Source organism: Pelophylax lessonae (genome assembly GCF_965119305.1).
Source record: "Pelophylax lessonae genome assembly, chromosome: 3".
Classification (NCBI taxonomy): domain Eukaryota; kingdom Metazoa; phylum Chordata; class Amphibia; order Anura; family Ranidae; genus Pelophylax; species Pelophylax lessonae.
The window spans coordinates 37,383,529-37,399,408 of NC_138770.1; the positions used below are offsets into that span (position 1 = coordinate 37,383,529).

Genomic DNA, 15,880 nt, shown 5'->3' on the forward strand with positions numbered 1-15,880 from the left:
CTAAAGTTGAAGTTAAAGAAGAGGATGATGAGGAGGATGATGAGGATGGGGTGATGGAAGAGTCTGCGTTTTTAAAAGAACATAAAGATCTGTACCAGGACACCATGGTGGAGTCATCCAGCTACAGAAACCCACCAGAGAGATGTCCCCGTCCTCTGTATTCCCGGGATTCCACACAGGAAGGTCACACCATCCCTCCCCATTACCAGGTTTGTGGCATCTAGAACATGGACTTGTCGATGTGATGTGTTGATTGTTTTTAAATGCGATGTCAATATATTGAAGCTTATGTTTCACAGATTACCGCTTCTATTATTTTCTTGGTTTAGGGCGAAGATTTGATAGATATAAAAGTTGTAATTAAAGCAGAAGAAGAAGAGACGTATGTGAGGGATGATCAGCAGTCTATGGAGGAGGATGGAATAATGAGGATAATTATAGAGGAGGACACTACTACAGAGATCAGCACAGGTGGGTCATTACCACTAAATACATTCCTCCACCCATACTGCTCACTGATTGGTCCAGAGTAGGGCAGGGACTGTGTGATATCAGCCTGTAATACCCTGGTCACTTTCCTGAGCTGTGTTCCCCGTCCTGTATTCCTGTATTTCTCTCCGATAATCTTCCTTCTCTGTGCTTCAGACACAATTTATGTACAGTGCCTTGCAAAAGTATTCGCCCCCTTGAACTTTGCGACCTTTTGCCACATTTCAGGCTTCAAACATAAAGATATAAAACTGTAATTTTTTGTGAAGAATCAACAACAAGTGGGACACAATCATGAAGTGGAACGAGATTTATTGGATATTTCAAACTTTGTTAACAAATAAAAAACTGAAAAATTGGGCGTGCAAAATTATTCAGCCCCTTTACTTTCAGTGCAGCAAACTCTCTCCAGAAGTTCAGTGAGGATCTCTGAATGATCCAATGTTGACCTAAATGACTAATGATGATAAATAGAATCCACCTGTGTGTAATCAAGTCTCCGTATAAATGCACCTGCACTGTGATAGTCTCAGAGGTCCGTTTAAAGCGCAGAGAGCATCATGAAGAACAAGGAACACACCAGGCAGGTCCGAGATACTGTTGTGGAGAAGTTTAAAGCCGGATTTGGATACAAAAAGATTTCCCAAGCTTTAAACATCCCAAGGAGAACTGTGCAAGAGATAATATTGAAATGGAAGGAGTATCAGACCACTGCAAATCTACGAAGACCTGGCCGTCCCTCTAAACTTTCAGCTCATACAAGGAGAAGACTGATCAGAGATGCAGCCAAGAGGCCCATGATCACTCTGGATGAACTGCAGAGATCTACAGCTGAGGTGGGAGACTCTGTCCATAGGACAACAATCAGTCGTATACTGCACAAATCTGGCCTTTATGGAAGAGTGGGAAGAAGAAAGCCATTTCTTAAAGATATCCATAAAAAGTGTTGTTTAAAGTTTGCCACAAGCCACCTGGGAGACACACCAAACATGTGGAAGAAGGTGCTCTGCTCAGATGAAACCAAAATCAAACTTTTTGGCAACAATGCAAAATGTTACGTTTGGCGTAAAAGCAACACAGCTCATCACCCTGAACACACCATCCCCACTGTCAAACATGGTGTGTAGGGTTCTGGCGCTCTCGGTGCCTCCTGTCGCATCGTTTCCGGGTGCTTTCCGTCTGCCTGGGTGGATGGGGCGCGTGTGGGTGTGTTTCCCTTTGGGGGTGCTGGCATCATCGCTGGGCGCCGGACTGAACAGCTGTTTAGATCACCAGCTCTCACTCACATGTGTTCGTTCAACCGCCATGGTTGGAGCGTCCTGATCTCTGAGTTCAGCATGTCAAATCTACACGTTCCTGTATCTCGCTACCTGAACCTCTGTTTTCGGATCCTGTGTCTCGCCACCCGATCACCCCTGGCATGCTGTTTTCACCTTCACCCTTCTCATGACTACCCTGCTGTGTGCCTAGATGTGCCTTGATGCTAACCTGTCTTGAAGCTCTCATGCTTGCAAGCATACCTCGCTGTCGGAACCATGCTGCGCTGATCCCTGTATCCCACTACCGGATCATCCGCTCTTGTCGAACCTCTCCTCTGCTACATTGCTACTAGTGATAAGTACCCCACAGGGGAAACCTCAATAACCTTCATACTAAAGCTTACACTGTCTAGCTCTGCATACTAAGGACTGTTACTACATCTGCACTATCTAGATTGCTAGCTCTTGAGCCTACTATCATCTGCTCTTGCACTGGGTTAGTCTCTCCTGTATGTCATCTGCTATCCTATCATCTACTACCATACATGATTGCTAACCTATCTGCATCCCACCTGTTACTATCTCATTCTCAAGAACATTTCTCTCAAGTGTCTGTCACCTATCGTCTCAACTCAACCTGTCTCTTCAGCCTATCACCTCTATACTTCTATATACATAGATCACTCCAGGAACTTCTTATTGAGTGTGTGTATTTACTTGCTGAATTGAGATCATCCACACATGATGAGTCTTTGGGAGTTGGGATTGGTGTCTCAGCGTTTCTCTACATGACTACTGAAGTGGAATATTTCTGCAGCTGTAAATCCACATCATACATAAAACGCAGGAGCGTTACAGATTGAACGAACCAGATAAAATGGATTCAGCAGAAATGACCACTCAGGTGACACAGTTAACACAACAAGTAACTGCGTTAATACACGCACTTACTGAATTAAAAGAAGACAATCAGGCTCTGACGCAGCAGGTGGCCAGACTGACACAGCCTACTGCTGCTCAACCCCCAGAACCTCTTGTCCTTCTACCAGACAGGTTTGATGGTTCCCGTTCCTCTTTCCGTTTTTTTCGTATGGATTGTGAGCTCCTATTTATCCTTAAGCCTAGGACCTATCATAATGACTTTATTAAAGTGCATGCTGCCATTAATTTGCTTTCTGGCAAAATGAAAACGTGGGCATACCAGAAACTGCAAGAAAAAAGTCAGATCCTAGACAATTGGGAATCATTTGCAATTGCGATGCACTCCCAGTGTCTCCCCTCCCAAAAATCTACTCCTAAACCTGCTCCAGGTAACCGCAGACCCCGGCTACCTAGGGAAAAAAGGAAACCAAATGAATATGGTGATCCTGCCTGGTCATGGTCCAAGCCTGCCTTAAACAGTCAGCCTTGTCACTCTGACACATCTCATTTGAACCCTGATCCTACAGAGATGGATGAGGAGCCTATGGAGATTGGTGCCGTACATACTAAGCTGTCCTTACAAAAAAAAAGAGATCACAGGAGAATCTGTGGCCTTTGTTTTTATTGTGGAGAAGGGGGACATTTCATTACATCCTGCCCAACCAGACCCCATAGGCCTAAGGCTCTCCCAATGGAGGCCAGGCGAATCTGAACTGTCTTCCCTGAAAAACAGCCTGGAAATTACCAAGGCTGTTGCCAGCCCTGTCCCCGTCCTATATCAAAAAAGGGCACCCAGACTTTGACAAATATTGGAATAGATATTCCTTCAACTCCAGTGAACTCGATACCACGTTCTAAAAAACCTCCTGTACCACCTCCTGAGGATACTCTTATTTTTGCAAGCACATTTTTAGCTTCCAATGAAAACATTGAGTTTCTTCCACCTGACTGCGTACGCGATTCTAATGGCACGGTGGTATGTAGGAAGGATCTGAGGATGTTTGAAGAAGCATTGGTTGCTAGGACTACTAGGATTACTTCGGATGGTTATGCGTCCGATTCTAGTGAGGGGTTCATGTAGCAGATACCCTAACAACAAGTGATCCGATTCTCACATCGGTTACCAACCTGACCCGATTCTCGTATCGGCAACAAGTGATCCGATTCTCACATCGGTTACCAACCTGATCCGATTCTCGTATCGGCAACAAGTGATCCGATTCTCACATCGGTTACCAACCTGATCCGATTCTCATATCGGCAACAAGTGATCCGATTCTCACATCGGTTACCAACCTGACCCGATTCTCGTATCGGCAACAAGTGATCCGATTCTCACATCGGTTACCAACCTGATCCGATTTTCATATCGGCAACAAGTGATCCGATTCTCACATCGGTTACCAACCTGATCCGATTCTCACATCGGCAACAAGTTTTTTTTTTTTTTCCGATTTTCACATCGGCAACCAGTCTTATCCGATTCTCGTATCGGCAACCAGTCTTATCCGATTCTCGTATCGGCAACCAGCCTTATCCGATTCTCGTATCGGCAACCAGTCTTATCCGATTCTCGTATCGGCAACCAGTCTTATCCGATTCTCGTATCGGCAACCAGTCTTATCCGATTCTCGTATCGGCAACCAGTATTATCCGATTCTCGTATCGGCAACCAGTCTTTTCCGATTCTTATATCGACAACCAGCCTTAGAGGCCTTCCGGAGCCGGCCTTACGGGGGGGGGGGTACTGTAGGGTTCTGGCGCTCTCGGTGCCTCCTGTCGCATCGTTTCCGGGTGCTTTCCGTCTGCCTGGGTGGATGGGGCGCGTGTGGGTGTGTTTCCCTTTGGGGGTGCTGGCATCATCGCTGGGCGCCGGACTGAACAGCTGTTTAGATCACCAGCGCTCACTCACATGTGTTCGTTCAACCGCCATGGTTGGAGCGTCCTGATCTGAGTTCAGCATGTCAAATCTACACGTTCCTGTATCTCGCTACCTGAACCTCTGTTTTCGGATCCTGTGTCTTGCCACCCGATCACCCCTGGCATGCTGTTTTCACCTTCACCCTTCTCACGACTACCCTGCTGTGGGCCTAGATGTGCCTTGATGCTAACCTGTCTTGAAGCTCTCATGCTTGCAAGCATACCTCGCTGTCGGAACCACGCTGCGCTGATCCCTGTATCCCGCTACCGGATCATCCGCTCTTGTCGAACCTCTCCTCTGCTACATTGCTACTAGTGATAAGTACCCCACAGGGGAAACCTCAATAACCTTCATACTAAAGCTTACACTGTCTAGCTCTGCATACTAAGGACTGTTACTACATCTGCACTATCTAGATTGCTAGCTCTTGAGCCTACTATCATCTGCTCTTGCACTGGGTTAGTCTCTCCTGTATGTCATCTGCTATCCTATCATCTACTACCATACATGATTGCTAACCTATCTGCATCCCACCTGTTACTATCTCATTCTCAAGAACATTTCTCTCAAGTGTCTGTCACCTATCGTCTCTACTCAACCTGTCTCTTCAGCCTATCACCTCTATACTTCTATATACATAGATCACTCCAGGAACTCCTTATTGAGTGTGTGTATTTACTTGCTGAATTGAGATCATCCACACATGATGAGTCTTTGGGAGTTGGGATTGGTGTCTCAGCGTTTCTCTACATGACTACTGAAGTGGAATATTTCTGCATCTGTAAATCCACATCATACATAAAACGCAGGAGCGTTACATGGTGATGGCAGCATCATGGTTTGGGCCTGCTTTTCTTCAGCAGGGACAGGGAAGATGGTTAAAATTGGTGGGAAGATGGATGGAGCCAAATACAGGACCATTCTGGAAGAAAACCTGATGGAGTCTGCAAAAGACCTGAGACTGGGATGGAGATTTGTCTTCCAACAAGACAATGATCCAAAACATAAAGCAAAATCTACAATGGAATGGTTCACAAATAAACATATCCAGGTGCTAGAATGGCCAAGTCAAAGTCCAGACCTGAATCCAATCGAGAATCTGTGGAAAGAACTGAAAACTGCTGTTCACAAACGCTCTCCATCCAACCTCACTGAGCTCGAGCTGTTTTGCAAGGAGGAATGGGCAAAACTTTCAGTCTCTCGATGTGCAAAACTGATAGAGACATACCCCAAGCGACTTACAGCTGTAATCGCAGCAAAAGGTGGCGCTACAAAGTATTAACTTAAGGGGTCTGAATAATTTTGCACACCCAATTTTTCAGTTTTTTTATTTGTTAAAAAAGTTTGAAATATCCAATAAATTTCGTTCGACTTCATGATTGTGTCCCACTTGTTGTTGATTCTTCACAAAAAAATTACAGTTTTATATCTTTATGTTTGAAGCCTGAAATGTGGCAAAAGGTCACAGAGGGCCAAATACTTTCGCAAGGCACTGTATCTAGACTGGATTTATGGAAATTCTGGGGTTCAGCTGCCAGCAAAATGTTTATTTTTGCCATAGGCGTTACTAGACCTAGGCACCTGGGGAATGTATCTTAGGTCTACTGCTTCATGCCCGGGTCTAGTAAAATCTCTGACTGGCTGTAATTCTCCCAGGGTTACTTGCTCTGGTGTCTGCTGGCTGTGCAGGGTGGAGGGATATGTCTTTATAGTCTCACACCCGAGTCACTGAGTGCAGTCTCAGTAGATGGGAGGCAGCGGTGTGGGGCCTCTGCAACTTGTTTAATGTAAACATTTTAAGTGTTTTTTCCTTTACAGGTTACCAGCTTAGAGATACACAGGAGGTCTGGTGCTAGAATTATTGCTCTTGCTCTGACGTTCACGACTATACCTCTTGGTGGTGCGATCACCGGCTACATATGTGTGCGGGAGTAGCGTATGCATTTGCAGTGAGCATGGTGGGACGGTGGTGTTTTTTAATTTTTTTTTTTACTTATTTATTTTGAACACATTTTTTTTTTTTTGTACAAACTTTATCCGCTATTGCAAGGGATGAACAACATCCCTTGTGATAGCATGGGCCATGACAGGTCCTCTTTATGGAGAGATTTGGGGTCTTTAAACCCCAAATCTCTCCTATGGCCCCCATGCCTCTGGCCCCCCCATCTCGGTCCGATCAGCTGCTTCTCTGGCCGCTGGTGGCCAGGTAAACAAATGGGGTGGAACTGGAAGCGATGAATACTCGTTGCTTCCGGTTTCCAGGGTTACAGAGAGAAGGGAACGATGTCAGTTCCTCTCTCTCTCTGTCCCAGGCAGCCATCGCCCCTGGCTGGATCGTTACCGCCTCCGCCATGGGACCAGAGAGGCGAGGAGAGCTGATCAGCGGCTCCTCCTCACAGGGGAGACCAGGACAGGTAATCGGGGCACTGATCATCAGTGCCCTGATTACAGAAAATTGAAATAGAGTGCCAACCATCAATGCCCACAGTGCCCACCATCAGTTCCCACATTCAGTGCCCATAGTGTTGCCAGTCAGTGCCCCCCGTCAGTGCCCATCGGTGCCGCCTCTCAGTGCCCATAAGTGCAACCTATCAGTTCCCATCAGTGCGGCATATTAGTGCCACCTCATCAGTGCCCATAGTGCAGCCTATTAGTGCCGCCTCATCATGGGTACAGTGTTGCATGACCGCGCAATAGTCATTAAAAATGTGAGAGCCCTGAAAGCTGAAAATAGGCCTGGGCAGGAAGGGGTGAAAATTCCCTGTATTGAAGCGGTTAACAACCACTTTAACCTTTCACTGATTACTGAATACCAATATTATGACTTCTGCACTATATACTCTATGTTGTATAGGGCTAAAACAACTAATCGACAAAATCGAAAATAATCGATAATGACAATCGTTGTCAACGATTGTCATTATCGATTAGTTGATCCTTCGATTAGTTGCGCTGCGTTCTGGACTTTCCCTGCCTGTCTCCTCTGTGAAGCCGCCGGCTGCACTCACTGTCTCTCACAGCTCGGCACTTCTGTGACCTCCTCCTCCCTCCTCCTTTCCTCTCCGCCTTCTTGCTGACGTCAGTGAGGGAGTGAGTCATATCGAGGAGAGCGAGAAAAGAGGAGAGAAGCAGCACGTGAGTGCCAAGCTTAGTGTTACTGTGTCCATTCCATGCAATGCAGCCCGCCAAACAATAGAATAAAAGCTTATCCAGATAAAGAGTTAATATTCCTTATAAAGTGCAATATTATAATAGAAAAATAAGTGATTAAAAACGTCCATATAGCACATATAGGGGGTCTTTCTATGCTCCCTATTTCATATCTATGGCTGACATGGATGTTTTTATTCACTTATTTTTCTATTATAATATTGCACCTTATAAGGAATATTAACTCTTATCTAGATAAGCATTTATTATATTATTTACAGTATATAGGAGCTTAATTTAAAAAAAAAAAAAGTTTTGGTATAAAAGTACTGGGAGCATTATGTGCCCTGCAAGTGTTACTTGATTTTATCCCCAAACAGTGCCCCATCACTATTGTTGCCGGGGGGGGGGGGGGGGGGACAGTGCCCCATCACTGGTGTTACCGTGGGGGGGGGGACAGTGCCCCATCACTGGTGTTACCGTGGGGGGGGGGACAGTGCCCCATCACTGGTGTTGCCGTGGGGGGGGGGGGGGGGACAGTGCCCCATCACTGGTGTTACCGTGGGGGGGGGGGGGACAGTGCCCCATTACTGGTGTTGCCAGGGAGGGGGGAGTAAACAGTGCCCCATCACTGGTGTTGCCAGGGGGGGGAGTAAACAGTGCCCCATCACTGGTGTTACCGTGGGGGGGGGGACAGTGCCCCATCACTGGTGTTTCCATGGGGGGGACAGTGCCCCATCACTGGTGTTAACGTGGGGGGGGGGGGACAGTGCCCCATCACTGGTGTTTCCATGGGGGGGAGTAAGCAGTGCCCCATCACTGGTGTTGCCGTGGGGGGGGGGACAGTGCCCCCATCACTGGTGTTGCCGTGGGGGGGGGGACAGTGCCCCATCACTGGTGTTCCCGGGGGGGGGACAGTGCCCCATCACTGGTGTTCCCGGGGGGGGGACAGTGCCCCATCACTGGTGTTGCCGGGGGGGGGGGGACAGTGCCCCATCACTGGTGTTGCCAGAAGTTTCTAGAACAGTTATAGTCCAAGCCCACCTTTTTTTCAGAATGTTTGTATTTGTACTGCTTTCTAAAAATTTGCATAGTTGTGTAATGTTAATTGTAAAGTTTACGTTTTTGTTTCTGCAGTTTGTGTGTGAGTGCCGGTTCACACTTGTGCAATGCGGGAATGCTGCGAATATGCAGCCTGTTCCCGCATCACATCCGCACATCTGGCAGTTCACACTGCCATATGCGATACGCAGGGGGTGTCAATTAAAAGTTAACGACACCCCCAGTTGCGATCACATATCGCAGTGCGATCTGCAAGTTCGCACAGAATCGGATCGCACAAGTGTGAACCACTGTGCGATCTGATTCTGATGTGGCTCAAAAAAAAGCCTCGTGCGAGTTTGCTGCGGATGCGCTGCGAATTCAGCCATACAAAGTGTATGGCTGAACTCTCATCCGCACATGAGATCGCATGTAATTTAGGAGCAGTCCGCTCCGAATTACATGCGATCTCGCAAACCGCACAAGTGTGAACCGGCACTAACACTCTGTTTGTTCATTATTATTTTAAATAAATGAAAAAAAAGGCATATTGAGATTTTTTATGATTTTATTCGATTAATCGAAAAAATAAGCGGCAAATAATCGTTAGTTGCAGCCCTAATGTTGTACATTACATACTTCTGACCCCTGCACTATATACTCTATGGTGTACATTACATACTCCTGACCCCTGCACTATATACTCTGTTGTACATTATATTCTCCTGACCCCTGCACTATATACTCTATGGTGTACATTACATACTCCTGACCCCTGCACTATATACTCTGTTGTACATTATATACTCCTGACCCCTTCACTATATACACTATATTGTACATTACATACTCCTGACCCCTGCACTATATACTCTGTTGTACATTACATACTCCTAACCCCTGCACTATATACTCTGTTGTACTGTTGTACAATACATACTCCTGACCCCTGCACTATATACTCTGTTGTACATTACATACTCCTGACCCCTGCACTATATACTCTATATTGTACATTGCATACTCCTGACCCCTGCACTATGTAATCTATGTTGTACATTACATCATTCTGATACTATTTAGTCCTATCTGTTGTATCTTATACTATATGTTGTACATTACATAGTCCTGACTTCTACTCTCTCCCCTCTACCCACTGCTATATATACACATAATGTGTATTCTCTTTTGTTACACCCATTTTCTACCAGCTGGATATTTTATATCTGATGATTTGATTGGAGCACAGACTTTTACATGGTGATAATAATGTGATAACACCCTCAAACTTTGGAAGCTTAACCACTTGCCGCAAAATCACGTACCTGTTCCTCATTTGGCTTCAAGTGTTTGTATCGGGATAATATGCAGCTGGAGGCATCACCCCGGTACCGTTTGTTTAGAGCGGACGGTCGACTTTCTTGTAATTACAACCGGTGAGGCTAAGCAGTGGCTCTGCTGTTATTACAAGCAGCGGGAGGGGACATCCATCCCTTCCTTCTGCTGCTCCGCCCAGATCTCTGGTCCCGAGCCACCAGCCGGCACATCCACGGGCTGGCCGGAGACTCGAACAAAGTTGAAATCGGCTTTGATCAGGTCTCTAAAGTAGTAACCCGGGTGCGACGTCCCTTCCGGTTTACCAAAAGTAATCCAAAGTATTTGAGAACGACAATTTTGGCGTTTTGAATACTTTCAAGTGCAGAGGAGGGGTTCGGGGTCTTTTAGACCCCCGATCCCTCCATAAAGAGTACCTGTCACTGCCTATTACTGTAGGTATCACATTTTTATTTAAATGGGACAGTGTGAAAAAAAAAAAGTAAGGCGATCCATGCCTCGCGCGCCAAAGCAATCGCTTACGTAGGTCGCACACGCAAACAGTGTTCAAACCACACGTGAGGGATCACCGCGATCATTGGAGCGAGACCTCTGTAACTCTAAAAAGGTAACCGTTAAAATTTTTTGAAGTGTCGCCTATGGAGATTTTTAAGTACCATAGTCTGTCACCATTCCACGAGTGTGCGCAATTTTAAACCGTAACATGTTAGGTATCTATTTACTCGGCGTGACATCATCTTTCACAATATGCAAAAAAATTGGGCTAACTTTACTGTTTAGTTTTTTTTTTTTTTTTTCATCAAAGAGTAAAGTTTTGTGCAAATACATTGTGACATAAAATATTGCAATGACTGCCATTTTATTCTCTAGGGTCTCTGATAAAAAAATATAATGTTTGGTGGCTCTAAGTAATTTTCTAGCAAAAAATACTAATTTTAACTTTTAAGCAGCAAATGTCAGAAATAGGCTCGGTCCTTAACCACTTCTGCCCCAGAAGGTTTTACCCCCTTAATGACCAGGCCATTTTTTTGCGATTCGGCACTGCGTTAATTTAATGGAAAATTGCGCGGTCGTGCGACGCTGTACCCAAAAACATTCGATGACTTTTTTTCCCACAAATAGAGCTTTCATAGGTGGTATTTGATCACCTCTGCCGTTTTTAGATTATGCGCTATAAACAAAAAAAGAGCGAAAATTTTGAAAAAATCGCCATATTTTTAACTTTCTGCTATAAAACAATTTTTTTTTATCAGTTTAGGCTTATTTGTATTCTGCTACATATTTTTGGTAAAAAAAAATCCCAAAAAGCGTATTTTAATTGGTTTGCGCAAAAGTTATAGCGTTTACAAACTACGGGATAGATTTTTAGACTTTTTATTTATTTTTTTACTAGTAATGGCGGGCGATCTGTGGTTTTTTTAGCGGGACTGCGACATTGCGGCGGACAGATCAGACCCCTAACTCACATTTTTGACACTGGACTGGACCAGTGACATTACTACAGTAATCAAAATATGCACTGTTACTGTATAAATGACACTGGCAGGGAAGGGGTTAATACTGGGGGTGATCAAAGGGGTCAAATGTGTACCTAATAATGCTTACTGACTGTGTCGGAGGGGGGGGTGGGGGTTCTGTGACAGGCACAGAGAGATCGGGGTTGTAGCTTGGCTGAAACTGCTGATCTTTCCCTGCATGTGTGACAGAAGATCCGCCTGCTTTGCTTACATAAGCAGGCGGGTCTTCTCTCGGATGATCGCGGGAGGGCAGCGGCAATCGCCGCCACTCCTCCCACGGCCCGCCTCCCGCTGTGTCTAAACACAGCGGGAGTACGGCTCCCACGGCGCCGTCGAATCCACTTGCACCCAGTCACGTAGTACTACATGACTGGGCGCAGCCGAGCCATCCTGCTGCAGTAATACTTTGGCGGGCGGTCGGCAAGTGGTTAAACAGAAAGTGTTGGGAAGATGGCAATGAGTGACAGAGGGGGAGGGGACACTCGTCCTATAATCCCCTCATCACTGTCACTCCTATAAAAGACAGTTCTCGTTTTCTCACTCTCTGACTAAGGTCCATGAATAAAGAAATGAACTGGTAGGAGATCAGAGGCCCCATTTACTAGTTACCTTGAGGGTGGAATTGTAAGATCCTCAGAGACAAAGCTGCCTGATGTGGGCGGAGTCCTGGTTTAGGGGAACCAATCTGCTCATGTCTAGTAATAATCTTTTTATTTCTATTTTAGTACATGGACGGGAGATGAGGAAAACCTCAGAGGATTGTCTCACTTTGTCTCCAGACTGTAAAGTAGAAGATGAGGACATCACACAGTATATTCCAGGAGAAAACCCGGCTACCTCAAATGTCCATCCAGGACCACACAGTGTAGATGGACCATCGTATTCCTCTTATCCTGAGGAACCTCAGGCTGTGAGGGATGGTGCTGTCCTTCCAACAGATAAGAGGTTTTCCTGTACTGAGTGCGGGAAGTGTTTCCATTATAAATCTGGTCTTAATGTGCATAAAAGAACTCACACAGGGGAGAAGCCGTATTCATGCTCTGAGTGCGGGAAATGTTTTTCAGACAAGTCTAGTTATTACACACATCAGAGATTGCACACGGGGCAGAAGCCATATTCCTGTCCTGAATGCAGGAAATGTTTTTCATACAAGTCTAGTTTTTACACACATCAGAGATCTCACACGGGGGAGAAGATGTATTCCTGCCCTGAGTGCGGGAAATGTTTTTCACAGAAGTCTCATCTTTACAGACATCAGAGATCTCACACGGGGGAGAAGCCGTATTCCTGTCCTGAATGCAGGAAATGTTTTTCACACAAGTATAGTCTCTACATACATCAGAGATCTCACACAGGGGAGAAGATGTATTCTTGTCCTGAGTGTGGGAAATGTTTTTCACAGAAGTCCCATCTTTACAGACATCAGAGATCTCACACGGGGGAGAAGCCGTTTTCTTGTCCTCAGTGTGGGAAATGTTTTTCAGACAAGTCCAGTCTTTATAGACATCAGAGATCTCACGTGGGGGAGAAGTCACGTTCCTGTCCTGAGTGAGGGAATTGTTACTCACTGAAGTCCTGTCTTCCTGTACATCAGGGATCATACACAACCCTCGAGGTGTATTAGTGCCTTGAGTGTGGGAAATGTCTTCTATATGAATGTTGCTGGACATCACAGCTCTCATGTTGGGAAGAAGCACACCCTGATATACACCTCAGATATACTTCATGGCTGATCTTCTTCATGTAAGAAACGCTTCATAAGGAGCCTCATAGGGGACGCTGTAAAACCTTTATAGATCATCAGGTAATAGTGTTATAGAGATTTGTGGTTTGAATAATGAAAATAAAAGGTAACTCTACATATGCAGGAACAGATTCGGAGGACACAATCACTGTTTGTATCTGTTCTGACAAAATGTATTATTACATTCTATTTTATACAGAAGATAAGAAAGGGGGAGGTGTGAGATGTTATTATTAAACGCTAACCAATCAAATAATTTCATATTTTATCAGCTATGTCTAACAGTTGCAAAACTAAAACCTTGAGAAGGAAGGGGGGGAGGACTTTTCGGAAAGCTGTGTGTTAGTCTGTGTACTTAGGTGAAGGACACCGAGACAGTGCAACATTGCAAGCAAGATGGAGTCTCTTGTGCTCAAATGAACAATACAGTGAAAGTCCATGTCATTTCCCTTTATGTAACACCATTCTTCTCCACGTTTCGTTCAGCCGATTGCTACATTAGCGCAGAGAAACAGCATCGCGTTTTCAGCTCTATCCTAGTCTTCTCAGAATGATGGGTTCATCAGTGGAGGTGAACCATCTTCTGGTACAGTAAGATCCCCTATGGGTGGGACTTTACTGGCACCAAAGGAATAATAGATAGTATGTAGGTAAAAGTAATTTTTATTGATACAAAATGTATAAAAGCACTAATACATGAAATGTATAGCAACATTTACAATGTAAAAGACATGGAAAAAAACAAAAATAGCGCCATAGAATACAATGGGTTGACATCAATCACCCAGATTGATGTCAACCCATTGTATCATATGGTGCTATTCTTGGTTTTTCCATGCCTTTCTGTTTGTATTACATTGTACATGCTGCTTTACGTTTCATGTACCCTAGGACAACGTCACCTGTGACGAAACGCGTCAGACGGCGGCGTGCTGACATCACCTCTCGTATCCAGGAAGACGGGCAGAACGGGCCGACCGGCCGGCGGCTTACTTTGTTTCTCTTCCGCGCAATTTTACAGCTTCTTACGTGATGCTGGTCCATTGGTGTGAACTGAGCTAGCAGAGTCGGGCTGCCATTTGGGAAATTTCTATGTGTGTACCCTTATCTTGGGAATCCTCTTTTATTTTGCTGGGAAACCTGCTGACTGCCAGCTGTACCATACGGGCCCATTTTACACTACCTTCTGGTAAGCAGCTCTGATATCGGTGGAGGATCACCGCACTCATGGTGGACTGCATTATTATTTGTTTGTCACACAAGTCACCTATATTGATTTATGGACATTATTTAGATTCAGTATTTGAGTGCACTATGTTCACTTTTATATGTGTATAATAATTTGACATTTATTCATATTTTGATACATTGATTTTATATTCAGCACAGCTTGTCGTTTATTAATTTTGTTTGGGTGTTGTCACACTGGAAGCTGCAGCTATATATATATATATATATATATATATATATATATATATATATATATACATATATACTTTTTCACTAGCGCGGTTATTAATTTTTGGTTATACATTTCATGTATTAGTGCTTTTATAAATTTGTATCAATAAAAATTGCTTTTACCTACATACTATCTATTATTTCTTTGGTGCCAGTAAAGTCCCACCCATAGGGATTTTCCATATTTCTTGTATTTTTAGGGACACGGCACCGTTCTGAGATTCACACTGACTATATTCTATTTCATCTGCTGGTACAGCGGTAATGGCACACAGCCATAGCCTGATGAGGAAGTAAATAACATGTACAGGCATACCCCGTTTTACGTACACTAACTTTACATACACTTGCAAGTACGGACAAAGCTTGGTCTGCTTGGCATGGCACTGCTCCCACTTTTTAACATTGGCATCTATAGGAAATCTTGATCAGCTTGGTAAGGCTCTGCTCCCTGTCTAACATTGGTGTCTATGGGAAATCTTGGTCAGCTTGGTAAAGCACTGCTCCCTGTCTAACATTGGTGTCTATGGGAAATCATGGTCAGCTTGGTAAGGCACTGCTCCCTGTCTAACATTGGTGTCTATGGGAAATCATGGTCAGCTTGGTAAGGCACTGCTCCCTGTCTAACATTGGTGTCTATGGGAAATCATGGTCAGCTTGGTAAGGCACTGCTCCCTGTCTAACATTGGTGTCTATGGGAAATCATGGTCAGCTTGGTAAGGCACTGCTCCCTGTCTAACATTGGTGTCTATGGGAAATCTTGCTCAGCTTGGTAAGGCACTGCTCCCTGTCTAACTTTGGTGTCTATGGGAAACCTTGCTCAGCTTGACTTGGCAATGATGCCAGTTTTTAACATTGGGGTCTATGGAAAATCTTGGTCAGCTTGGTAAGGCAGTGCTTCCTGTCTAACATTTGTTTCTATGGGAAATCTTGCTGAGCATGGCACGGCTTCCTGTCTAACATTGGCGTCTATGGTAAATCTTGGTCAGCTTGACTTGGCAATGCTCCCAAACCTTAACCACTTAAGCCCCAGAAGATTTTA

General features: G+C 44.8%; 2 protein-coding genes across 2 annotated transcripts in view; both read left to right on the forward strand.

Moving 5' to 3' along the window:
* LOC309550283 (uncharacterized protein) overlaps nucleotides 1-15,880 on the forward strand; it is a 1,519,274-nt gene that overhangs the window by 428,416 nt on the left and 1,074,978 nt on the right.
* LOC309550751 (uncharacterized protein) lies at nucleotides 376-13,350 on the forward strand. The gene is made up of 2 exons (XM_082251090.1): nucleotides 376-471; nucleotides 12,359-13,350. The coding sequence occupies exons 1-2, from the start codon at nucleotides 408-410 to the stop codon at nucleotides 13,183-13,185; spliced, it is 891 nt and encodes a 296-aa protein (XP_082107216.1). The 5' UTR covers nucleotides 376-407; the 3' UTR covers nucleotides 13,186-13,350.

Coding starts and splice junctions, on each gene's coding strand:
- LOC309550751 (XM_082251090.1), top strand. CDS start 408: ATGGAGGAGGATGGAATAATGAGGATAATTATAGAGGAGGACACTACT. Junction 472..12,358: donor TACTACAGAGATCAGCACAG/GTGGGTCATTAC, acceptor TTTCTATTTTAG/TACATGGACGGGAGATGAGG.